This window comes from Melopsittacus undulatus, chromosome 1 (assembly GCF_012275295.1).
Source record: "Melopsittacus undulatus isolate bMelUnd1 chromosome 1, bMelUnd1.mat.Z, whole genome shotgun sequence".
Taxonomy (NCBI): domain Eukaryota; kingdom Metazoa; phylum Chordata; class Aves; order Psittaciformes; family Psittaculidae; genus Melopsittacus; species Melopsittacus undulatus.
Genome location: NC_047527.1, coordinates 119,559,609 through 119,587,097, shown reverse-complemented (window position 1 = coordinate 119,587,097; position 27,489 = coordinate 119,559,609). Strand labels below are relative to the sequence as shown.

Genomic DNA, 27,489 nt, shown 5'->3' with positions numbered 1-27,489 from the left:
ATCGATCGTCTCTTTTTTACATGAGAAGAGCAAGGTCCAATCATGCTGCGTGTCCTTAACCATATTAATTCTACTGATGTTTGAATACTCTTTCAGAGGACTAGACGCAATCCAAGAGCAACTTTCACGGTATGTCAGTTTGTTTTTTTTTTAATCAGAGATATTTTATAAAATTAACTCATAACTAAATTTCAGAAAATTCCAAATAACTGCATATTCTTTTACATAAACATCTGCTTTCCCATTTATCTTGTATATCTGTGTGGAACTGCAGAAAATATAATGGTTATATAATTCAAATGAAATCAAATGAAAGGACGCACAGTGATCAAATAGATACAACTATGAAATGTAGATGTTTGTAAAGGCAAACTCCAAACATCTGGACCTGTTTCAACATGTTTATACTTTCCCATTCAGAGAATTCATTTGTAGTGTATGACATTAATAACTTTATTGAATGTAATAAGTATCTATATTTTTCTTTCAAACAAATTGTCATTGAGATTACTGTTCTTAGCTTAACAGTTGTATATTTCTCAGTGAAATACTATTTTACAGGGAGCTATCTTAAATAAATTTAAAATGCATTCTGAAGATGAAAACAAGAAGAAGCGTACTATACGTGGAAATAGTTATGATGTCACTGTATCTGAAGACAAACAGTAAGTATTCTTAAACATCGAACACATTTTCTGTATTGAAGTTTATAAGATAGCTTATCTTATTTTAGGGTTTTTTCATATTTATTCTAATTTTAGTTTAGTTTAATTTATTTTATCAGGAAACTCTGATAACGGAAAGCTATGTAACAATCTAAGAGTAGCACTGATACGTTCACTGCTGAAGGAGAATTTTATAATCTTCTTTTAAGAACTAAGTGTCCACAGCATTGACTAGAGTTTATTGAAAAATAGTTTTAAAATATGATGCAAATTATGTTGAAATTGACACCTTGAATACAGTTACATCGTCAGCTAAAAGTTGTCTTGAAATTTTTAGTATGACTTGGAATCAATATTTTACATAACTTGAACATTTTCTATATTCCCCATCCACCATGATTTTATAAGTTATCTTCCTCTTTTCCAATTTGAAAGCTATATACTTTTTCAGTTTGCAATTTTCTTGATCAGATTGTGGACCCTCCAGCCCAAGGGTGTTGTTTCATCTTTGAGAGCAGTGAACTGGGAAGAGCTTCACATTTTATATGCAAATGTTTCCTGTAAAATTATTTCGTAGTTATATTCTAATTGAACCTTATTATCATAGCTAATTAGTATTTCTGTGAAATGTTGTTGCTTTTTAAATGCACTAAAAATATCAAACCTTTTAAGAAAAAAGAAGAAGAAAGCAGAAAAGGCTAAGGTGGTCAGCCCATTTACGCTGGTAAGATTTATTCTCTCTATATATGTGTAAATGCACATGCATTTCAATGTGTAAACAAAGTGGTTAAAATGATATTGTAGTAGTGCGTATATGGTCTCTATCAAATACTTTGATAATACAGAATATTGCATATAGTATGGCAATCAAACAGTTCTTTTTCTGGATGTAGTTTTCAGCAGGCCAAGAGGTGATTTTCCCTCTCTACTCCACACTTGTGAGAACCCACCTGGAATACTGCATCCAGCTCTGGGTCTTCCAACACAAGAGGGAGGTGGTGCTGTTGGAGTAAGTCCAGAGAAGGGCCATGAAGATGATCAGAGGGATGGAGCATCTTTCAATGAAAGACAGGCTGAGAGAGTTGGGGTTGTTCACCCTGGAGAAGAGAAGGCTCTGTGGAGACCTTAGAATAGCCTTCCAGTGCCTAAAGGATGCCTACAAGAAATCTAGAGAGGGATTGTTTTACAATGGCATGTATTGACAGGACAAGGGGGAATGGCTTTAACTGAAAGAGGGGAGATTTAGTTAGGTAAAAGGAAGAAATTCTTTACTGTGAGGGTGCTGAGGCACTGGCACAGGTTGCCCAGGGAAGCTGTGGCTGCCCCATCCCTGGAAGTGTTTAAGACCAGGTTGAATGATTCTTTGAGCAACCTGGTCTAGTAGAAGGTGGCCCTGCCTATGGCAGCAGAGTTGGAATTAGATAATCTTTGCGATTTCTTCTAACCCAAACCGTTCTGTGATTCTATAGTTCTATGGTTCTCTGATTAAAGAAGCTGTCTTATTACTGATATGGATTCTTATGAGTCTTCCCTTACTAAGTTATTATGCTAAACACACCCATACTAGATTTTTGTGAAAGGTAAGGATTTCCATGTTCAGTCACTAATTCCAACACAATGAAAAGAGTGTCCATATACCTAATATTATATGTGGTCTTGTCCTCTAAATCACCTGAATTGGGTACTAATCACACTAATTAACTCAATCATTATTCAGTCTCCTGGGTCAGCAGTAAAGGGCAACTCCATGGCACTGAGGACACTTAAAATAAAAAACTGTGTACTAAAAAGTACTTACAATTCCAGATATTTTTTATTTTCAGTATATTTTTTAAAAGGCAATCTGTTAATATTTAATCAAAGTAAATCTTATGTCCTCTTCTAGTAATACTGAAATGTTTTGTACTTTGTAGGTTTAGTGTGCATGATGAACAGTAATGACATGTCAAATAACAGAAATGAAATTGTTGTCCATGATGCTGGCCAGTGCACAATGTCTCTGCTTTGCTATACCAGCTTGCACTTGAACAATTATATCATACCCCTGTAATTTACAGCAGTAAACTTAGTATTTAACACCAGAAATTAGTGGCAGTGATTTTGTAACAGATGTGCTGAAATTTTGAATTCAATGGCAATAGGTATTTATGATTTCAGTACGGTTTGATAATATCTCTGGTACATTAGGCACAGTATTTCTGACTGCATAATAATGAATTTACAGTGCCTTAATTGTCACAATGACATTAAAATTTCTTATAAATTAAACAGTAAATGGCAAACTTTAAAAGGGCAAATTTCTTATGCCTTACTTTCATATAGCTTTTCTTACCCAGGTGCAGATACTAATGCATTGAAATAGTATACTTCTCTGGATTTGACAGTTTATAGTATAGAGGTGTTTACATTAGACGTATTTATTCCTGTACCTTTAAATATTTTCTTTGTAAGTTTAATTCCTATGAAGACGAAGTTGTAGCTTTGTGACACTAGATGTACAACTGATTGCTTTTTCTTGACTTTGTAGACATAACATTGTGTTGGCATTTTAATAACCACAATTAGAATTAATTTCTCTTCTCACTCACAGTTTCGATACTCCAGTTGGTCAGATAAATTACTAATGATACTAGGCACTCTCTTGGCAATAGTCCATGGAACCAGTCTCCCTGCTGCAATGGTAATTTTTGGTGATATGACTGATAGCTTTGTTGCTTCTGGAGACTCAGATTTTCCAGGTAAGAATATATCTGCTATGAAGAGAGCAATAGCTCATATCTGGGAAAGAGCTAGGGAGATTCAAGCCTCTTGACAGGACATACTGATGTCAGAAACCCCAGTTTGCTACTGCTCTCTAATGTAAATTAGTAACTCTTGTGTTTGTTGTAATCAAGATACCACTATGGTTTTTCTTTTTTTGCCTTATTTTTAGTTCATGCATTACTAGGTTTTATTTTTAATTTTTTCAAATGATCCACTACAGCATACATTCAACAAATCATGTTTAACTGTGGCTGTGGTAAATAGAAAGAGGCTGGTTTTCCAGCTCCTCAGTATGAGTTCCTGTTGATTCCCTTGCATCAAATCTGACAATTATAGTTCTCAAGGTGAATCAGATCAGTAAGTAGATCCAATAGAAAATTCTCTACCAAAAATGAAAGTACTAATTTTTAGCTTGGATCAGTTTGTTGAATAGCCTTATTTGCTGAATCATAAGTATCAAATCAAACACAAAGTAGGGGAGGCATGTGCTGCAGGCTACAAAAGGGAGGAGTGATACTGTCACTTTGGTATCAACAGTTAAACCAAATTACAGTGCTCTCTGAACTCACACATTAGATGTTAAGCTAGTAAACAGCTTTGTTGCCTGAAATATTACCCAATAATATTTTATTACACATTTTAATAAAAGCCTATGGTGATACAGAAAAAGATAAAGAATGTGACTATCTTCTACCCTGCATCCATTTTTGCTGTTTTTAAGCTGCTGTGAGAAACCTGGGCATACTGCCTTTATCAGAACAAAGAATTCATGATTTACTCCTTCCCAAGTACAATAAATTGATCAGATTTTTAATGGTGCAAATGTAAAATGCTGCAGCTGTGGTCTTCTCAAAACTTTTGTCACTAAGTTCTCTCGGGGTGCATTATGATTTTAGGGCCAACACCAACATTATAGCCACTGTTTTCATAATGGGTTAAGCTATCTACAGGTACTAATTTGATGTCATTGTCTGGGTATTTTTAATGAGGTTTTGCATTATACAAATGCCCTATATTTAAAAAAAAAAAAAAAACAAAAAACCTCAGACTGAGGCTTCCTGAGGCTAACAAATGCTCAGGAAGGCCTTTGAATCTCAGGTTACACTGATGTACCTTAGTAGTCAGTGGAGCTATGGCAAACCTTATATTAGTATGGTTCATTCATTTTCATTAATTTCTTTTTTTTCAATCATCTTGATTCAAAAGGAAATGTAGCAACTAAAATTTGCTGAACAGCATGCAGGAAAGCAAATTTGTTAAAACTTACTAAATTAAAAGTGTTTATGTTTTTCTTCCTTTCTAAGGAAACGACGCTGTAAATTTATCTTTAGATGCTCTTAACAAGCTGGAAGAAGATATGACCAGGTAATTTGAAATTGGTATTTCTTCTTTTTTTAATGTAGGCACGTTTCTAGTCAAGCCATTCTTCTCCCACAGATGTTTTGCATGCTTTAGCATAAAAGTAGTGGTTGATTGAATATTGTATGTAACTAAAGATTTGCACATGAGATTATTGGAGACATTTGGTGGATTCTTGAATATTCCCAGCCATGCCCAGCAACTTTCCTGTAATCTGTTGCTTTCACCCATCCCACCCATTTTTCAGAGGCGCTTTGGGTCCCAATGTGTTTGTGTTCTCTTTTTCCTTTTTTTCCCTGTGAATTTATAAAAAGTAATTGTTATGCTAAAAATTATGTTGATTATCATCCATCAATTCCTTGAGCTGATAAAAAGTTGAACTTGTAGAGCAGTCAGTTCCTGAAGGAATGCACCTATGTAAAGGACCCACACTGAAGCAGTTCGTGAAGAACTGTAGCCTGTGGGAAGGACTCACATTGGAGAAGCTCATGGAGAGCAGTCTCCTGTGGGAGGTATTTGGGGTTTTTTCTCATTATTCTACTCTGGTTTGATTCGTAATAAATTAAATTCATTTTTTCTGGAAGTCAACTCTGCTTTCCTGATAACGTAATTGGTGAATGGTTCCTCCCTGTCCTTATCTCAACCCACAAGCTTTTTATTATATTTTTCTCTTGCCTGTCCAGCTGAGGAAGGGGTGTTACAGAGTGGCTTTGGTGGGCAGCTGGCATCCAACCAAGGTCAACCTACCACAAACTTCCTACATGCCACCTTGTCTTTTAGACATTAAATCTGAAAGTACAAGTATGAATATAAAGTAGGCCGAGTTTCTCTTTAGAAACAAATTGTTGAATAAGGAATGAAGCACAGGATTAAGTTCTCTTTTCTAAAGTTTCTACATAGAACCTTGAGTTGGTGTGTTCACTGGTTTGAAGAAGCAGCTGTTTGTACCCACTCCTTGTTTCTCTAATAATGCCTGCCAGCAGGTCAAATAATAATAAAAACTGTTTACAAGGGCAAAGTTCTCACATGTGTGTTCAAGTATCGAACTATACATGTAAATTTTATTGTGCTTGTTATTCAAACAACAGTTTTCCTACAACCCAACTATTTCTCAAAAGAAAAAACCATTGTTTTACAATGCAGTGAGCATTTAATCTCTGTTCAGTTTCAGCAGTGAATTTACAGAATGTATTTCATCAGCATGAAATCTGGTGAAGTTATCAATCCCTTTTAATACAATTTGTCATGAAGCAAAGTCCAAGCATAAAGGAATTATTTAAGTGATGTAACATCATAAAGAAATTGCCTAAAGTAATTTCTGCTGAATTTTGAAGCACTGTTCTTGCTTTTAGTGTGGTAGTTTCTGTATAGAGCTTTAACGTTGCTCAAGATGATTGATGTCAATATTTAACCAGCATTCAGCTAGACATTAACACATTTTTATTAAACTGTTTAGATGTAGTTCATTTCATAATGAGTATAGTACCAAAGTCCCTGACTAAACTGTATGATATCTTAGCCACAAAAAAAAAGACTGGATTAACATTTGAAAAGTTTAATATATAAGCCATTCTCTTTTTTTTTTTTTTTTTTGTGAGCAGAGCATTTGCACACAGATTCCTGCCAAGTTTCATGCTGCAGTTCTAAGCATACTGATTCTGTAGCCATTGGTTTTGGTCATGTTTTACAAATAGGGAAACAGTTCAGTTACATTCATCTGGTAGAGTTCTAGTTTAAGTTCACCTGTAACTGATTCTGATGTCAATTCTGGATGAAATCAAACCTGTTTTGATTTTGAACAGTTTAAAACTGTGGCTCAAACTTAGCTGCAGTTTCAGAAATATAGGGGTTTACACACTCCTTGGGTTTGACTTGACACCCTCCTTATAGCACAGAGTGGAATTAATTTGAAAGTCAAATACCAGCTATGAATAAAATAGAAAAAAAATAAAAATTGCCCTCATAGCATTTTCTTGCAATAGATGTATGTGTAGTAATGCTGTATTCTCAAATCAGGAAATATTTACAACATCCATGCTCATATATATTTATATAGACAGGCATGTTGTCTGATACAAATGTGTTTGTAATATGGGTGTTTGCTATTAGGTATGTCTTTATGTGCTGAAAAAAAATGTTACGGAGTTTTTGAAAATGACCACTGAAGTGAAAGGGGTATTGTATCTGAAACGTAGTTCTGAAATAATCCTATAAGAAAATGTATACTATACAAAAAAAAAAGTAATTTCTAACAGTAGCTTCATTTTATTTATTGCATATCTGAAAACTGATATTAAATACTACCCATAGAAAACTTGATAAGTTTTAGAGAGAAGTGTAAATTCTAGTATAAACATACAAACTCTGATTCAGGTCTAAAAGAGAAGTAAGCATCAAGCCAAATACAGACGTGAGGTAGTTAAAACTAATTTCAAATAATTTGCCCCTATTTTTGGGTTTGATTTTGTTTTGTTTTGTGTTTTTCTTTCAGATATGCATATTACTATTCTGGAATAGCAGCTGGTGTTCTTCTTGCTGCTTATGTCCAAACTTCCTTTTGGACCTTGGCAGCAGGCCGGCAAATAAAAAAAATAAGACAAAAATTTTTTCATGCAATTATGAGACAAGAAATTGGATGGTTTGATGTAAATGATGTGGGAGAACTTAACACTCGTCTTCTGGAGTAAGTATACTGTACCTTTCCCAAAGTTATTTTCTCTTATTAAGGATGTATGAATTACATTTTTTTAAATTATGATTTTTAAACTGAATTATTTAATTGTGAAACTAAATTTAATTGTTTTACTGTCAAATTAAGTTTACAAGTTTTCTCATGGAGAGTCTTAGAGACTGAACTTCTAATACTTCTGATACTGGACTGTCACAATGATATAGAAAGTATTTTGATAAGTTCCCTCTGAGGAAGACTAAGGCCCAGCCTATGTATTTTGGATGTGATTTGTTTTACAGTGATGTCTCCAAGATTAATGATGGAATAGGTGACAAAATTGGAATGCTTGTTCAAGCTCTAACAACATTTATAGCAGGATTTGTTGTTGGTCTCATAAGAGGATGGAAATTGACTCTTGTAATACTAGCAGTCAGTCCCGTCCTGGGACTCTCAGCAGCTCTCTGGGCAAAGGTAGGTTGACATACATTCAATGTTAGGTTTTATATTAAAGAAAGTTAGTGAAATAAATCTACATATCTGTAGTTCTTGTTGTTAAAATGTATTGCTTAGAATAGTTATAGCTTTATAGAAAACTTCTGGGTACATAAGATCTTAGATGAACTCTATATAAGTACCCTCATGTTGTTTGAATATTACAACTCCTGTAGACTGAACAGAGTTGTTTGATTTGAAGCTGTTTCTGTCTCTATAGTGTGTTTTTATATAGAAAATGATGCAAGATATACAGGTAGAATCCACATCTATAACTGTTAAACTTCATCCACAAGTACTTGTTCTGTTAAAAGGAATAATTGTGCCAGTAAGTTTATAAACTAGACCAAGCCTTGGTCTCGGACAGAGTTTGTTTTCAGATTTATAACAGCTTTGGTAAGAAATTTTAGACTTAGGTGAGAGAAGTACTAAATTACCACAAGTTTGGAGTGACTTGTATTTGTAGTTTGGAAGCCTTCAGATTTTTATAGTATTTTATTTCCCTTATATTTTGAAGATGATGTAGGCCTTCTCTGTCTTGAGTGAGTATATTGTAGAAAAGGTAAGAGAAGCATGTGCTACATATGTCTACTGGCTAAGAGTCTTTCATGGACAGTGGCTAACTAGTGTGAACTACAGAGCCCTCAGGCTAAGGTAGCCAGAGATGAGGAGATCTACCTGGGGAGAACCACACTCAGTAGGAGTAGTCATCTAATTTCCTGCACTGGGCAAAAGCAAAGTGGAAAAATCCATTTCTTAGTGTTGAGAATAAGTAATATTGAATATTCTGCACTTACACATAAAAAAAATCAAAAGGCTTCACATTGGAAGAAAGTAACTGTGATAAAAGCCATTATGAAGTGCTTGAGCTCATTCTGTTTTCCTTACGTCAAAATATTTGATCTTGTATTAGGTCCTCTCTGCTTTCACTGACAAAGAACAAGCTGCATATGCAAAAGCAGGTGCTGTTGCAGAGGAAGTTCTGGCAGCAATCCGTACTGTAATAGCTTTCGGAGGACAGGAAAAAGAAATTAAAAGGTAACAGCAATATTTGCTTTCATCGGCTGATTTTAAAGTGTTTACTTCAGATGGCTTGAAAGTTTCTTGTATCTTTGCTGTTGAAAATCTTTAAATATGGGGAAGCCTTTAGCTTCCTGTGGTTTTAAGTAATGGGAAGTTTTCTGTTACAGCCTATTATAAGTTTCACTACATGCTGGAAGACGATTAGTTATTTTTCTAGAAAATGTCAAAAACAGTTGATATATTGTCTCCACTCTGGAAATGTGCAAACTACTTTAAACATCACACTGTGAGAGCTTTAGACAAAAAAAAAAGGCCCTGCCATGAGAGGAGATGATGGTATCCTTGGTAATATGATTACTCAGTAATTGTTGTGAAGGTACTAATAAGCAATGTCTCTGTTTCCACTATACTATAAAAAATCGTTCCTATGATATATTTTAACCTTTTATCTTAAGCTAACAATTATAATCTCAAAACCAGTCACGAATGGTTCATGATCAAAGTTCACTAACCTGCAGTTTATTTAAGGACTTGAATACCAGTTCCTGAACTGCAATGCCCTTTCTTTTCTGTACACCAGGTTGACTGATGTTGTCATTTTTGTGAGTTACCTTAAAGTCCCTGTGCCTGACTACCTTTGTACTTATTTTATACATCTTGGGGTACTTTGTGAGTGTTCTTTTTCTAATTAATCCACAGAGATTTTGATGCTGTGTGCCATGGTACAAGTCGGAGTCTATTTTGAACTTCTGTCTTTCTTCCAGATACCATAAAAATTTAGAAGATGCTAAACGGATAGGAATAAAAAAGGCTATTACGGCTAATATTTCTATGGGTGCTGCTTTCTTACTGATATATGCATCATATGCTCTGGCCTTCTGGTATGGAACTACCTTGGTCTTAACTGATGATTACACTATTGGCAAAGTTCTCACAGTAAGTATTAATGAGTAAATTCACAGTAGTAGTAAGGAATACTAAAGAAAATAAAATTCTTCTCTTGATGTGGCAATAATTCCGATTTTGTATGATTTATTGTACTTTTTGTTAATCATGATGAAACTCAACCAGTAGACCTCATATATGTATATATATCTATAAATATTTTTAAAAGTACCTGTTTTGTTTAATTTATGAGTCACTGAAGTTCGTGAAAAATGGCTCTGGAATGTATTATTGGCTCTTTCGAACCTGCCTATTTTTTTTTTTTAAAGACAGGCTAGCACATAGAACATCTCACTGAGGTTCATGCCCTTGTCTGTAATTTTTTCAGTTCTAATTATCTGTAATTTCTGTTGCCTATGTTGTAGTTCATTGGAATGGTGTTTTTATAACAAGAATGGGAGGGTGTAACCTTATTTTCACATCTGTGAATGGCCAGTGTTGGAGAAAGGATGATGGGTGTGATGGACCTTTGTTCTGACATACTATGGCTGTTATTATGATCTCCAAGCACTGTGGTTTTATTACTTTTGTTTTGATACTAGCTGAAAATAATAAACTATGCTTCACTGAAAATAACATTTTTTTCTTATTCTGCTTTGTTTATTTTTTTTCTTTTTTGTTTGCACTCATTCTCTTTCATTCCGGCAGAGGGACCCTTTATTACTTTATGATAATGAAATTGGATTTGCATACTTTATTTCGCTGTCACTTTGAAAGCAGAATGATAGTGCTTTGCATCTTGTCTTTGTTTCGTTGGAAGATACACAATATACTTTCTGGACTTTGGAACATATTTTTGCCAAAGAATTAACTAGTACAATAAATCCTGAGACATCAAGTGTAATTATACATTTTTTGGCATAGAACTTGCAAATCTCAGACCCTTTTTCACTTTTATCAATATGTTTGCAACATTCACATTGTCCACGAACTCAGTTCTCAGCTGAATCTTAAAAAGTCTTTTTCTTAGAGTTATTCTTTGTTTAAGAGAGACGCTTTCATTTTTTTCTTTAATTCTTGATTCCTTAAACTTCCCTTCCCTCCTGACACCAAGATATCTAATGTAAATAAATAAATGTAATTCTGTGCTTAAATAAGTATTTAAATATGTCACCATAAACATTTCTTTCAGGTCTTTTTCTCTGTATTGATCGGAGCTTTCAGCATTGGACAGACTGCTCCAAGCATGGAGGCATTTGCTAGTGCAAGAGGAGCTGCTTATGCAATCTTTAATATCATAGACAATGTGAGTATCTTTGCCCTTACTCTTATTTCAAAACTGAGATATCATTCTTTTTAAAGGACAGGCACTATTCATGGATATGAAATTAGAAAAATAACTGTGTAAAATAAACAGAATTATAAACATATAAGCAGATAGACTGTATAATTATTAGTCAGTACCTCTTTGTCTTCTAGTCTTATCAGTCATTACTTCAAAGGTAAAAGTAGATATCTAAATCATTTAATGTTGGAGGTATCCTCTAATGTTTTATCATGAAAGGCACATCTAGGGTGCAATATAGAGATGTGATTACAAATGGCGCAGGTATGTAAGCATAGGTTTCAAAGTATCATTGTCATCACCAGTAGTGTGAGCACTGGCAAATCAATAAAACACAACCTGGTAACCTGGATGTGTACTTCAATTGCCAAGAGAGTCTGAAGTCAAGGAAGCTGTGATTTTGCTAACTAATGAAGCTTTATGAAACGCAATTGCATATTTTGGGTTACTGTTAAGACATGCTTCAACTTGTAAACCCACCCTGGATGCAAACAAAAGCAGTCATGATTAAGAACTCTCTTTCTGCTTAATGGTCAGTGAATTGGTTCTTTCTTACACATATTGTTTCAGCAAAAAGGGCAAAGGTATAAATGAACAGTGTACGAATGCTCATTAGAATGGCCTGTTCAGGTTAACTGTCAGGCAGTGAAATAAATCTGAAATTATGGCAAGCTGTGGTACAGTCTTAAAAACAGTAAGTACTAAATCACGCAAAAGCTTAAATGGAGAAGTTATGAAAGTATTTTTGCATAAGCTCATGAATGTAGTAATGAGGCAGCAAAACATCATGCAATTTACCTGTTTCAGAACTCTCATCTTAATTGCTGTAAACTGACATTTAATATCTCTGCAGAATAACAGTGCACTCTAGGACTGCTTTATGAAAGAAATCCTCAGGAAGAAACTTTGGTTGGATTTTTTGTTTGTTTTGTTTTATTTTAATCTGTATTTTATTTTGCACAGGAACCTCAAATTGACAGCTATTCAGAGGCAGGTTACAAACCAGACCACATTCAAGGGAACTTGGAATTCCAAAATGTTTACTTCAATTATCCATCCAGGCCAGAAGTTGAGGTACTGTAAATGAAGCTTTACACATATTACGGTTAAACATATGGATCATTTATTTTAAAAAAAAAAAAGCCACATAAGTAAAATTTTGTTAGAAATACAACTATTCCAATTTGTTTCACTAGCTTATATAAAACAACTTGGCCATCACAGGGATTTTAGCTAGAGTTATTTACACCTTATCTAAACATGTCAAGTTTTCTGAATAATTTTCTGCCTAAAGGTGTAGTCAATGTGGCTATGCAATAAAACTGAAAGATTTGTTGCTATCAGAATAAAAATTTATGCATCTAACCCAAGTGGGCATGTACTGACATAATTGTAGTGACATAGTGGGTTTCGAAGTCACCTGCAATGCAGCTCTGTTAAGACTATTTAACAGATAATGAAAGCAGATCCAGCAAGGACTTGTTAAATATAGAATAGAGATCAGAATCTGTGCTTGTTTTTCTAGATGAAGTTTGCTTTTTAAAGCACTGTCATAAATCTAGAGTCTCAATGCAGTGGAGGTAGAAGACATTTGAATGATTCATGAAAATATTTTCATTAAGAGTATCTTTGTACTATGTAACTATTTTCTTCCCTACATTGAAGGAAAATCACTTACCTGGATAAAGGTATCTTCCTTACTTTTGATAGACAGAAAGACACGGAGCTTTCTTTTTAAGCCATTCTTACTTATAAATATGTTACATATTTTGGGGTTTCCTTCTATCAAGAAAGTGAATTAAGTCAATGTGCTTATATTTCTTCATATAAATGAAAATATAATTATTGATCTCAGTGGATTATTTTATAAGTTTATACAGGTATCATATGAATAGAGATTTCTCCCCCATGGATTCAAAGATAATAATTATAGAAGTTAAGGCTACATGAAACATTTAGTAATAATTTCATAACTTATAGTAATAATAATTTCATAAATTATAGTAAAGAGAAAACTCATAGCAAAATAAGACATTCTAAATGTTAGTATTTATCTGTGCCTTTTGTTCCTGAACAGTGAGATACATTTCACCTGTAAAGCACACAGACAGTGGTACTAAGGGTGGAGAGGCAGCAGCATAGGTCAAAGGATAGAAATTTAGGACAGAAGAGATGACAACAAGGACACAAGGCTGAGAGGTATTGGGAAGTACATGGGGAGAGTACTGGAATGTATCAGTGCATGGCTGTACATTTAGTATGGAAAACTGCACTTAGCCATGATGCATATTGCTGACATTCAGGTATGAATAGTTCATTATAGCTTAGTCCTTCTAGAAGGCTAATTAGCAAAAATGAAATGCTACGTTTTATGCTGACTAGTACAAAAATACTGTACGTTGTGCAATGAAATGTCACTGTTATAAAGAAGACCCACCAGCAATTCCAATCGATGGCTTTCCCTCCAAAAAAATGCAGAGTATATTCTGTCACTTTTAACCATGACTTCTACTATACAACAGTTCCTGAAGTTTTCATGGTGTATTAAAGGAAAAGGTGAGACAACATGATACAGAAATATTGCATCATATTGTTTCTATATTATATTTTAGTTATGGCTAGTAATCATATTATTATTATTTTGCCATATGAACTGGTCTATGATATGGATAATGATGAAATGTGTTGTATAGTTAGATCAGTTGAATGTGTTGAAATTAGATCAGTTGTGAGGTAAATATGAAGAAAATTAAGCTGAAGTCATCAGTTATTGAAACTTTAAATGTCCATATTTATGAATGGGTTTTTTTTGTATCAGATTCTGCTATAAATATGAAGGTTATTTCACTGTAGTCTTTAAAGTTTCTTTAAATTTACACTGACATTTTTACATACTGTTATGTTTTTGGTCACCTTTCTTACATGTGCAGATACTGAAGGGCTTGAATCTCAAGATTAGTTCTGGCCAGACAGTGGCCCTGGTTGGTGGTAGTGGCTGTGGGAAAAGTACAACTGTTCAGCTCATCCAGAGATTTTACGATCCCAAGGAAGGCAGGGTAAGATACCTCCAGGGAGATGACACTGTCTGTCACAGCTGTTGGAAGTCTGGCTCTCACTACACCTCTCTGCACTTGTTCTAATGACACAGTGAAGTCTCTCCTAAAAGGCATGTGCCAGCCTGGGGAGAGAGGTTCCTTGACCAAAACACTCAGTAAAAGATTTTTGTCTGCTTCCTTTTGTTTAGGTTACCATTGATGGGGAGGATATTAGGTGCTTAAATGTGAGATACTTGCGGGAGATTATCGGTGTGGTGAATCAGGAACCTGTGCTATTTGCTACTACTATTGCAGAAAATATTCGTTATGGCCGTGAGGATATCACCATGGAAGAAATTGAAAAAGCTACCAAGGAAGCAAATGCTTATGACTTCATCATGAAGTTACCCAATGTAAGCAAAGCAGCTGTCCTGCTGAAGTAATTTCTCCTAAGTGTTCTTGTGCCAAGCAGTTCCTTAGAAGGGGTTCTCTTAAACAGTGGAAGCTATCCCTGGAGCTCTGAATATGCAGAGCTATCCAGAGCTTCCTCATAACTTTTGAGAATAACTTTTGAGAATCCTGACACTGATGTTGCTTTTCTTTACACTGTCTTTCTCTGTTGAAAGGACTGTGCCAGTGAGTGTTTTGGAAATGTGTGTGGTTGTCTTGTAGAAGTTTGAAACCCTGGTTGGAGAAAGAGGGGCACAGCTGAGCGGAGGCCAGAAGCAAAGAATAGCAATTGCCCGAGCTCTGGTTCGCAATCCTAAAATTCTTCTGCTTGATGAGGCAACATCAGCTTTGGATACTGAGAGTGAAGCAGTTGTGCAGGCAGCACTGGACAAGGTCAGTAGGCTTCTAAAATGAAGCAGATAAGTAGAAGCTTAATATTTACTATTTTTTTCCTCCAAAACATTTGTTGAAAGAGCTGCAAGAAACAGACTCTTAAAACACAAAAGGTAAACTTGGATTTGGCAATTATTCATTATACAGAGATTTTTTGAGATCCTGCAGGTATTACAAGAGAGGAATCTTTTTTTAGAGTAAGAAGATGGAATTAAATTTTCTGTGTTTTAACCTTAATTCAACATTTTCTTGGTGTAAATACTATCCCCTGCACTTACCTTCGTCACATGCATATTGTTGTTAATCACCTACTTAATTAACCTCTGTTGAAGACTGACAGACAAGAAGTGCTACCATCATGTCATAAGCAATTGTAGCAATGACTTGACAGGACATGCTCCAGGGGAGCATTTGTTTCACTTAAATACTTCTAGGTGCTTGTTTTGTTCCTAATGTAGAGCTCTCACTAAGGCACAGCTGATCCCCGATACAACTCAGGAGTCTCTATATTCATACTGGGGTTATACCCCCAAATGGCATTCTGAAGTTGCTCAATCATATTCTGCTTCCCACTGATGTTGGATAAAGACAGTTTGAGGAGAAATATTACTATAAGTACACTTAACAGAGAAGTTATTTTTCTTTGTCACATTATCTTCTAAGTTTGGTTCCTCACAAACCTTTGCAGAAGACCTAGGGACTCCTACAATCATAGAATGGTTTGGGTTGGAAGAGACCTTAAAAGATCATCTAATTGAACCCTACTGTCATGGCCAGGGACATCTTTCACTAGACCAGATTGCTCAAAGCCCCGTCCAGCCTGATTTTGAACAATTCCAATGACACAGAATACACAACTTCTCTGGGCAACCTGTTCCAGTGTCTTACCACCCTCACTATAAAAACTTTCTTCCTTATCAAAACCATCGTCCCTTGTCCTCTTACTACAGTACCTGGTTAGTCTTTCTCCACATATGCTATAAGTCTCATTTATATAGCAAAAGGCCACAGTAAAGTCTCTCTGGAGCCTTCTCTTCTCCATGCTGCACAAACCCAACTCTCTCAGCCTGTCTTCATGTAAGAGGTCTTTTAGCCCTCTGACCTTTTTTGTGGCCCTCCTCTGGACCTGCTCTAAGAGGTCCCTATCTTTCTTGTACAGGTGACTCCAGAGCTGAACACAGTACAGGTTGGGTCTCATAAGAGCAGAGTAAAGGGGCAAAATCACTTCCTTCAACCTGCTTTCCACACTTCTTTTGATGCAGCCCAGCATAGAGCTGGTGTTCTGGGCTGCTAGCACACATTGTCAGCTCATGTCCAGTTTTCATCCACCAGTATCTCCAAACTCTTCTCTGCAGGGCTGCTTGCAATCCCTTCATCCCCCAGTCTGTACTGATATTGAGGATTGCCCTGACCCAGGTGCAGGGCCTTCCACTTGGCCTTCTTAAACTTTGTGAGGTTCACATGAGCCAACTCCTCAGGTTTGTCAAGGTCTCTCTGGATGACATCCCTTCCCTCAAGCAAATCAACTGCACCACTCATCTTGGTGTCATCCACAAACTGGCTCAGTGTGCACTCAATCCCATTTATCTATGTCAACAAGAAGATATTAAACAGCATTGGTCCTGGTATGGATGCTTGAAGGATGTCACTGAGGATGAACTCCATCCAGGTTCCAACAAAATTCCACTATTTGGGGTCATTACTTTGATTATTTAAACTAAAAGTTATTTAAATAATAACTATTATTATATTATTTAGTTATTTAAATAATATTATTATTATAAATAGCTATTATTTAGTTATTTAAATAATAACTAAAAGTTATTTAAACTAAAAGTTAAATCATTTTAATACAACAAAGTAAAATGGCACGCTGTGACATTTGATACATTATGTATGATAGGCGTATAAATATCCAAAGATAGGTAATTGAAATTTCACATGGGATTGTAGAGAATTTTATTTTCAATAAAGCTACTTGAATTGTCAGTGACTTAGAGCTTAAAACACTGATGTTTTAAAAATGTCAGTCTGAAATATTTTCTAATGCTTCTGAGTATAAACTCCACAGATTTTAAGCTTTAATTGAACAGATATGGGCTTAAATAGAAGAACATTTAGCATTTTAAAATTTTTAAGGTTTGTAACATTGTAACATTCTAATTAAATATTAGGAATTTTGTTTAGGTATTTGTGATTGAAAATTAGTAGTGTTATGTGCCACAGTGAAAGACTGTCTTTAATATTAATCTCCAAGCTAAAGATTACATTTCTGTTTTAGGATACTTACTGAAATCTGGTTTTTTAAATTTCTTTTGAGAGTTATACTTTTTATGTGAACCATTTTATTGTTTCCCTTGGGTCTTATCCAACTCTAATATGAAAATGAACAATTTTTAATATATTTAGAAATGCTTAAATATTATTATTTCTAGGCAAGGGAAGGGCGCACCACGGTTGTAGTAGCTCATCGACTGTCAACAGTCCGAAATGCAGATCTTATAGCTGTCTTTGAAGGTGGAGTTATCACAGAACAGGGGAATCATTTTCAATTGCTTGAAAGAAAAGGAATCTACTACAAACTCGTTAACATGCAGGTACTTTTCTTTCTAGCTGCTGTCTCATTTTCTTTTTTGTATTCCACGTCCATGGTTACCGTATGCTATCAGAAGTATGAGGGGTTCTGCAACATATTGTGCTAACAGCAAAAAAAACTGTTTTTTGAAAGGAGAGCAATAACTTGAAAGAGAAGACCACTAGTTTTGATACCGGACCTATTTAAACCCAGCACAGTAAATTTTTAATAGTCTAGGGATTTAAGCTTATGAGATTATTTTGTATTTTCCTTTTAGGCAGTTAATGTAGAGCAGCTGACTCCAGTAGTTTGCTATTCCATTGCTTTTTGTTAGGCTATGATAAAAGGTAAAATACAGTAGCTGATACTGGAGGAACAGAGCATGCATTTTAAAATGTTTGGGTATAATCCTTCATTACTTATTCATTACTGAACAATTCATTACTGAATTTCTTTCTGAAAGAAAAATAAAATAACAGAGGAATAGGAGAAAAAGATTCCAACTATGCTGAATGCAGAAATACATACACTTTAAAAGTTATGTAGCCAGTTTGGAAATGAATATAAATAACAGAAACGTATTAGTTATTAAGTGAATAACAAAATATTTTGATACTTTCCAATGTCCTTTGCTGTAGTTAGGTTATAACTGAGCTTAACTGAGCTTAATAAAAGAGAAAATAACAAAAACAAGAAAGAAAGCAAAATAAGTTATTTTTAGTAGTAGCACAAAAAGCAGTAAGAAATAAAAGCTTTCTGAAAAAAAGAAATACGAGTTGAAGGCAACTTTGAATCCAGTTACTATTAAATACCTCAGTGCTGGGTAAATATTTATTTATTCTGTCAAAGAAATTGGCAAACTATGACCAAAAATAGGGCTATTTACCAGACTGTTCTGATTTTTCAGTGAAAACCTCTTTTTGACTTGTTCCACCCTGAACTTCCTTATTACATTCAAAGAATTAAGTGTTCTGTACTAAAAGGAGTGATTTTTTTATCACTTCATGAGTTAACAGTGTACCCTCTGAGAAGTAATTCAAAAAGATCCCAAGATGAGTGCAAATGAGTGCAAAAAAAACTTCAATTTAAAACTCTGTTAGGAGTTAATTCATAAAAAAAGAACAGTTACTTCCACTCCTCTGCCCCACACATACTACAAGCATTTTCTTGACAGATGGGATATTCTCATATATGAATCAAGCTCTGAAGGTATATACTCAAATATAATACAGGTTTTCATATCTGTTTTATAGCATTACTGTTTTCCCCATATATCTTTCCACTGAAATGATGACAGTTATTTTTACCTTGATTACCTTGTAATTTTGAAAGTTCAAAGTAATATATGCATAATTCATCTTAGCATCATGTTCTTCCCTCTTTTAGTCAATAGAAGCTGAAGTTCCATCATCAGAAAAAGATGAGAATGCACTTAGTGTCAAAAAAAGCGAATCTGAACCAGAATTTGAAGAATCCTTAACAAGAGGATTGAGAAGACATTCAACTCGGAGAAATACAAAAAAGCCTGGAGCAGAAAATGAGGATACTGATAAGAAAAATAATTCATCTGTAAGTAACTTTGCAGAGCTGTTAATGAACTTTGATTCCTTTCAACAAAGTATATTAAAACTAAATTCAATCTCCTGCTCTAGAAAGGTACAAGATGAAGAACACATTTGATAGGGGTAAAAAATAATGAGAATTTTCTAATTCAAATAGCCTTTGACTGATACTGTTCATATCTTGTTTTGTTATTTTCACCATGAATGATTATAAAAATAAAATGGGCCCTTAAAAATATGTAACAAGGATGAGTTTATTCTTGAAAATCAATTTGCTATAAAGGAAACGTATACTTACATAGAATCATAGCATCGTAGAATCATAGAATGGTTAGGGTTAGAAAGGACCTTAAGATCATCTAGTTCCAATCCCTCTGCCATGGGCAGGGAAACCTTTCACTATACTAGGTATTTGCATACCATACTAACATAGTCTAAACATTCTTTTTTGGATCAGAGACAGGACATTTGGTGCAACATACAACTCTTACAACAAACCTTACAAAAAAAACAGAACAAATAGGATTGCATTCATGTTTGCAACAAATACTTTGCTATTATAAATTGCTTAATGAACAGTTACTTGAAGTACTCCAGTTATGGATTACACAGAGCAATATGCCCAGAATGAATAGTTCAGTCACCACTGACCAGTACCAGTAGTATCAATCAACGAAATGTATGTAGATAAACTAAAATATGATGGCAAGAGTTAAAGATATATTCTAACAGCTCTTTCTTCCTTGTATTAAAATAATAAATATACAATAAAGTAATTATTCATGTTATCCAAAATACATTTTAACTTCCTCTGAGTAGATTCTGGGAATAGGAAACTTATCTCCTTTTTTCTCTGTATTTCTCCAAATAGATACATGTTTGTCCTAATAGAATTCCCATTTTTTAGGATGAAGAATTAGTTCCAGCTTCATTTCTGAAAATTATGAAGTTGAACAAAACCGAATGGCCATACTTTGTAGCTGGAACTTTATGTGCAGTTATCAATGGAGTTTTACAACCTGCATTTGCAATCATATTTTCAGAGATTATAGGGGTAAGTTTGAATAAAATATGCAAAATTTATAAAGCCCACAAAGTTTATTTCAAATAAAAGCAGGTCTTAAACAATCACTGCATAATGAAGCTGAGGAATGGATGAAGCAATCTTACAAAAATCTGAAGAATTATATGACATTTACAAAATCATAAAAATCTTGCTACAGTATGAAATTTGCTTGTTATACATATAGTCATGTGTAACACATGCTCAAATTTTATATTAATGAAAATCACTACCACAGTTACTGAGAAAGATGGAAGTATTTTAGTTTTTTAGTTGATTAAAAAAAGTTGTTTTAACTATTATTTTATAGGTCTTTGTAGAAACTGACAAGAGTGTCTTAAGAGAAAAGAGCAACTTATATTCAGTGCTGTTTTTGGTACTTGGGATCATTTCCTTTTTTACTTTCTTTTTTCAGGTATGTTTTATTATTTTAGCTTCATTATGATTGTTTGTCATGTTTTAGAAACCAGATCTAAAATATACTAAAAATTTGTAACTTCTTAATACAATTTCTCCCGTTCAAAACAGAACCCGCATTTATGGTTCTAGATGTGCCTTGTGCTGAACTATGTCTTTTTTGACCTGAAGCATTTCATGTGTTAGAGACCTTCCAACCTATTCTGACCTCTTAACTTCAGAACTTTCCCTCTTCTTCATGAGTCAAACACATCTTGGCATAAAACTTTGCATTCTCACTCTTTTTATGTTGCCACCTGACCACCAGCCTCTCAAGCCTTTACACTATACCACTCCTTTCTCACTCTCAGGCCTGTTTGAATCTAATTTCAAATGTCCCAGTCTCCTGCATTAAGCTCTCAAATTTTTTACTCCCCTCACCCCTTCCCCATTCAAGTCTTATTTTATGGGAGTGCAGCCCAAGATTCCCTGGGCCAGTTCACCAAGTAAAACCCATTTTGCTGATATTCAGCTCTTCCTACTTAAATACTAACGGTTGAACAGTAATACCTTATACCATGCTCTCACCGATTCCTATAGCCATCTCAATTTCTTAAATACAGTTCCCTAATTCTTATATGTATCTAACTGTCCCAAGAGTGCCATGGTAAAGTAGTAATTATACAAGTGCAAAATTTGGCATTGTAATATTTTCATCTATAGTCTGGTTTATAATTTCTGAATGTTTGTATAGTTTTATCCATTGAATGAGCATACACAGCGAAATAATGAAGCATACTTGGGACACCAGCATAAACAATCTCTTGCAAAAAAATCCTTGTTTATTTATGCAATTGTCTTTTTGCACATGCATTCAAGAAGGCCTTGAGTATAGAAGACTGACTTTTAGATGGCTATGATAGGTTTGCTTAATTTATAAATGTTCATAAAATATTTTAAATTTGAGCGGGAAGAGTTTATTGAGATGAAACATCCCAAAATATAGAATCATAGAATCACAGAATAGTTAGGGTTGGAAATGACCTTTAGATAATCTAGTTCTAATCCCCCTACGGGGGGACCTCACACTAAACCATGTCACCCAAGGCTCTGTTCAGCCTGGCCTTGAACACTGCCAGGGATGGAGCATTCACAACTTCCCTGAGCAACCCATTCCAGTGCCTCACCACCCTTACAGTAAAGAACTTCCTACTTATATCCAATCTAAACTTTCCCTGTTTAAGTTTTAACCCATTACCCCTTGTCCTATCACTACAGTCCCTAATGAACAGTCCCTCACCAGCAACCCTGTAGCTTCCCTTCAGATACTGGCAGGCTGCTATGAGGTCTCCACGCAGCCTTCTCTTCTCCAGAAAGCCCCAACTTTCTCAGCCTGTCTTCATATGGGAGGTGCTCCAGTCCCCTGATCATCTGTGTGGCCCTCCTCTGGACTTGTTCCAACAGTTCCATGTCCTTTTTATGTTGAGGACACCAGAACTGCACACAATACTCCAAGTGAGGTCTCCCGAGAGCAGAGGGGCAGGATCACTTCCTTTGACCTGCTGGTCATGCTCCTTTTGATGCAGCCCAGGATACAGTTGGCTTTCTGGGCTGTGAGCGCACACTGAAGTCGGCTCATGTTCATTTTCTCATCGACCAACACCCCCAGGTGGTTCTCTGCCCAACCTGTAGCTGTTCCTGGGATTGCTCCAACCCAGGTGCAGGACCTTGCACTTGTCATGGCTAAACTTCATGAGGCTGGCATCAGCCCACCTCACAAGCATGTCGAGGTCCTTCCTTGGTCCTTCTCATTTAGTGGGAATGGAAAAAAAATTGAAACATTCTTATGATTTCTTTATATAGTACCCATTCTCTGATGTTCTTTTGTGATTTTTTTCTAAGTCACATGCCTGTGCAAATTTACTGACACAGAAAAGATGATGATCAAAGTTAACTGAGAAATATTTGCTAATTGGAATATGTAATGATAATTTTTCTTAGTGTAACTTAGTAGAGTTCCATCTGTGGTTTGTATTTTAACAGTCTTCAATTTCACAAAAGTAGATTCCAAACAATTAGTATTTGTAATCACATAAAGGTGATAGTGAGCTAAACAAAGCTAATTATAAACCCTGATGTCATAGTAAAATGTAGGAAGAGTGTATCTTCCCAAAGTTTTAACCTGCATGTTTCCTTTTTGATCTTTTTAATTGATTCCTATATGTGGATACAAGTCATTGTAGAACATCACTGATGTACTATTGCCGATTGCTATGTCAGGTTGTGTTAGGATCATGGGGAAGAAATCTTACTGTTGGAGTCAATGGGAAATTTGCATCTGACTTCCATGAACCCAGATTGCCTTATGGTGTCTTTAACCTAAAATGAACAGCCCAAAAGCCACTTGTTTAAATCTGACTTTGATCAACTCATACAAAAATGAAGTCAAAAGGGTGATTACTGATCTTTTCCTTGCAGTATGGTGGTGAAGCAGTGTTGGGAAATTACACTATATTCTACATTTTTTTTTTATAAATATTATTTGACTGTTGTACTGTGAACCCATTAGAATTGATGAATATTAAGCCTGGTTTTATATTTGCTTAGTGCAGTCAGGACTGCAGTATTTTGTAATTTGATGATGTAGAGACAATGTATCTAAAATATTTATTGAATAAGCTCAAACAATGCAATAGTATGCTAAGAATTGTATCTTTTCTCAAATAGGGCTTCACATTTGGCAAAGCTGGAGAAATTCTTACAATGAGGCTTCGATTCATGGCATTTAAAGCAATGCTTAGGCAGGTAAAGAAAATAAATGTTTTTATTTCTAGGGTTTTGAAACTAATTAATTGTATAGGTATCGTAAAATAACTGTATTCTACTTAATTCTATCATGCTATTACTTTCCTACAGATAATATACTTTGAATCAGTCTAGAAACCAATTTGGTTTGTTACATGTGGTTAAGCTAAGACCCTTAGAAGGAAAGTCTTAAATCAATGCAAGTACAAGAGCATTTTACGTACTCCTTGCAAGGACTTAGATTTACAGCCAAGTTACTATGGCCTGATAGGTTCTTGTGTGCCAGCATTTTCCCATTATGTGTTCTTCATTTGTCTGCTTTGCTTTCTTGGTGCCCTTTCTTCCCTAAAGAAATGAAATGGCAGTGCAGCTTACATTGTAACTCTTAGTTCAAATGTCTGATTGAAATTGTAGTATGTACAGATATGGTTTTATTTATTTCTTGAAGGTCTCCTTCAAAGAGTTCCTGAATCTACAGTTGTTGTGTATTAGTACAATAATGAGATTGCATACTTAAACTTAAAGCTACTTTCAGAGAATTAGAAATATTTCATAGTGGTACTAAGTAATTAATTTATCTAAATTGGCATGATTTCAGGATCAATATTTTAGATTTTGAAATGTACAGTATAGTATTTCTGAGGGGTTGTGTCTTGCACATAAAGCTACACGTAGACGCAGAATTTGATGCATTTGAACGTGACCATTTGCAATGCGGAAAAAAGCTGTTGTAATCTGAAAAATTATGATTTATAGACCAGCCTCAATGAAAAACTAATGAAAGAGCAATCTTACAACTGAGGCTTGAGGTCACAAATGCCTGCATTGCATCACCAGGTTTTCATTCAATGCATTTTACACATGAAAGTTTGAATCAGATATTTGATCACATGGTGAATCAATTATAATCTATGTACCTGACCCCAACAGTTGACTATGATCAGATAGACTATTTTGATGGATTGGTTTGTCTCATAGCTTTCAAATAAGCCTATTCAAAACAAGCAATGAACTGGGAGTTTTTGCCCTGAGAATGCCATACACTTAAATTCACCCTCAAACAGCTTTTCAGTTGTGAAGGAGTATGACTGAAGAGTCATCTTCTCCAAGCAGATGCAGTTTCCGCAGTAGCGGAGGAAGGTAAATTTTGGATCTGGGAAACCCCCAGGCTACTCTCCTTCCTTCTCAGCAGTGACAGTGTACATCAGGCCATACACAAGCATACACTTTTCTCAAAAAACATTCACTCTGCAATGAAGGGATTAGACTAATTAAATATACAGAACAGATGCACTGCCAGATACATATTCTTTTGCCAATAAGATCAGTTATATTAGCTAGACCTCAGTTTTACTTTGTGGTTTATGTGAAATGTCCAAAAACTGGTCCTAAGAAAAATGTTTCTGATTGTAGGACATGAGCTGGTTTGATAATACTAAAAATAGCACTGGAGCATTAACTACAAGACTTGCTAATGATGCCTCACAAGTGAAAGGAGTAAGTAAAATTTTGTTTTGAATTTTCATATTTGGACTAGTATGCAGTAAAGTTGCAGCTTGGGTGTGACTGGTTAGAATCATACAATCATAGAATAGTCAGGGTTGGAAAGGACCTTAAGTTCATTTAGTTCCAATCCCCCTGCAGTGGGCAGGGACACCTCACACTAAACCATGTCACCCAAGGCTCTGTTCAGCCTGGCCTTGAACACTGCCAGGGATGGAGCATTCACAACTTCCCTGAGCAACCCATTCCAGTGCCTCACCACCCTTACAGTAAAGAATTTCCTACTTATATCCAATCTAAACTTTCCCTGTTTAAGTTTTAACCCATTACCCCTTGTCCTATCACTACAGTCCCTAATGAACAGTCCCTCACCAGCAACCCTGTAGCTCCCCTTCAGATACTGGCAGGCTGCTATGAGGTCTCCACGCAGCCTTCTCTTCTCCAGAAAGCCCCAACTTTCTCAGCCTGTCTTCATATGGGAGGTGCTCCAGTCCCCTGATCATCTGTGTGGCCCTCCTCTGGACTTGTTCCAACAGTTCCATGTCCTTTTTATGTTGAGGACACCAGAACTGCACAAAATACTCCAAGTGAGGTCTCACGAAAGCAGAGTGGAGGGGCAGGATCACCTCTTTGACCTGCTGGTCATGCTCCTTTTGGTGCAGCCCAGGATACAGCTGGCTTTCTGAGCTGCGAGTGCACACTGAAGCCGACTCATGTTCATTTACTCATCGACCAACACTGATCCCCAAGTCCTTCTCCACAGGTTTGCTCTGAATCTCTTCTGTGCCCAGGCTGTAGCTGTTCCTGGGATTGCTCCAACCCAGGTGCAGGACCTTGCACTTGTCATGGTTAAACTTCATAAGGTTGGCATCAGCCCACCTTACAAGCATGTCAAGGTCCCTCTGGATGGCATTCCTTCCCTCCAGCACATCAACCGAACCAGAAAGCCTGGTGTCATTGGCAAACTTGCTGAGAGCGCACTCAATCCCACTGTTGATGTCACCGACAAAGATGTTGAACAACACCAGTCCCAGCACTGATCCCTAAGGGACTCCACTCATTACTGGTCTCCAGCTGGACATTGAGCCATTGACCACAACTCTTTGCGTGCAGCCAGCCAGCCATTTCTTTATCCACTGAGTGGTCCACCTATCAAACTGATGTCTCTCCAATTTAGAGACAAGGATGTCATGTGGGATAGTGTCAAAAGCTTTGCACAAGTCCAGGTAGATGACATCAACTGCTCCACTCCTGTCCATCAGTTCTGTAGCCCCATCGTAGAAGGCTACCAGATTTCCCCTTAGTGAAGCCATGCTGGCTGTCACCAAGCACCTTGTTTTTCATGTGTCTTAGCATGCCTTCCAGGAGAATCTGCTCCAAGATTGTTCCAAGGTTGGATAAGAGTCTTGAGTTTGACAAAATATTTTCCAAGTAAACTTTTTTTAAGTTTACTATTGAGCTGTATTGTGATCATTATTAAACAAATTCACTGGGAATCTCTTTAGATAAAATTATCTTTAGAGAGATATTATTTACCTAAAGTTACACATCTAAATTTGTTCATTTTGTAACTTCCTGCTATTTTTTTGATTGTATGGATCCCTTATATGAAAAAGAAAAACAGGCATAGTAGCAATAGACATCCTCGTGTTACTTTTTGGAGATTCTTTAAAAGCATTTTGTGGACCTTCAGGGGTCTCTAGTATTAATCTAAAGAGTACTTAATGGAACGATTTGTGTATGTGTAAGTAAATTTTTACTGCTACATGAAGTTATGTGCTTTTTCGCTGAACTGAGGAGTTCTGTAATATCTTTGGCCTTAATTGCATAGTAGAAGTTAAATATTTAAATTTATTATTCATTGGGTGATGACTTCTAAAGCCAGCTGCATGATCTACAAAATGTGACAGATCTTAATATTTAGCTGTAAATGTAAATATGTGATATGGGTAAAGCCTGTTCAGCTTCAGGAGCAGAATTTAGAAATTACAGTGCAAATTTAAGTAATCAGAATATAGAGAGAGCAGAATTAAATGTGATCTAGATGATTTTTTACACAATCATTGAAGAAAATCCGATTTTGAGAAATAGCAAAATTGAGCTAAGACTTTCTAAATTATGTCTTGAGAATCAGGAATATTATAGGTGAAAATGCTTTCCTTACTTAATTTGCAGTTACTTTAGCAAGAAATGTCTTTTCTTCTTCCAGGCAACTGGTGCCAGATTGGCATTAATTACGCAAAATGTAGCTAACCTGGGAACTGGAATTATTATATCACTAATTTATGGCTGGCAACTGACCCTACTACTTTTAGCTGTTGTGCCAATCATTGCAGTGGCAGGAATGATTGAAATAAAGATGTTGGCTGGACATACTAAAAAAGATAAAGTAGAGCTGGAAGCTGCAGGAAAGGTGAGTCTACCGAAGTTTGTTTCTGTAATGGCTACAATCACATTTGCCAAAACATTGTTGATGGATGTATTACTTTGAAATACGGGAACAT

General features: G+C 35.6%; 1 protein-coding gene across 1 annotated transcript in view; it reads left to right on the top strand.

Moving 5' to 3' along the window:
- The first annotated feature begins 567 nt into the window (after window positions 1–567).
- LOC101872635 (ATP-dependent translocase ABCB1) overlaps window positions 568–27,489 on the top strand; it is a 42,480-nt gene continuing 15,558 nt past the window's right edge. The window contains exons 1-20 of the mRNA XM_034063971.1: window positions 568–665; window positions 1,338–1,389; window positions 3,256–3,403; window positions 4,733–4,793; window positions 7,279–7,470; window positions 7,758–7,929; window positions 8,864–8,988; window positions 9,738–9,909; window positions 11,051–11,164; window positions 12,167–12,277; window positions 14,134–14,259; window positions 14,448–14,651; window positions 14,911–15,081; window positions 17,517–17,678; window positions 19,043–19,225; window positions 20,126–20,272; window positions 20,592–20,696; window positions 23,405–23,482; window positions 24,896–24,979; window positions 27,195–27,398. Coding sequence (XP_033919862.1) covers window positions 586–665; window positions 1,338–1,389; window positions 3,256–3,403; window positions 4,733–4,793; window positions 7,279–7,470; window positions 7,758–7,929; window positions 8,864–8,988; window positions 9,738–9,909; window positions 11,051–11,164; window positions 12,167–12,277; window positions 14,134–14,259; window positions 14,448–14,651; window positions 14,911–15,081; window positions 17,517–17,678; window positions 19,043–19,225; window positions 20,126–20,272; window positions 20,592–20,696; window positions 23,405–23,482; window positions 24,896–24,979; window positions 27,195–27,398 — 2,691 coding nt within the window. The 5' untranslated portion in view covers window positions 568–585. The remainder of the gene's footprint in view (window positions 666–1,337; window positions 1,390–3,255; window positions 3,404–4,732; window positions 4,794–7,278; window positions 7,471–7,757; window positions 7,930–8,863; window positions 8,989–9,737; window positions 9,910–11,050; window positions 11,165–12,166; window positions 12,278–14,133; window positions 14,260–14,447; window positions 14,652–14,910; window positions 15,082–17,516; window positions 17,679–19,042; window positions 19,226–20,125; window positions 20,273–20,591; window positions 20,697–23,404; window positions 23,483–24,895; window positions 24,980–27,194; window positions 27,399–27,489) is intronic.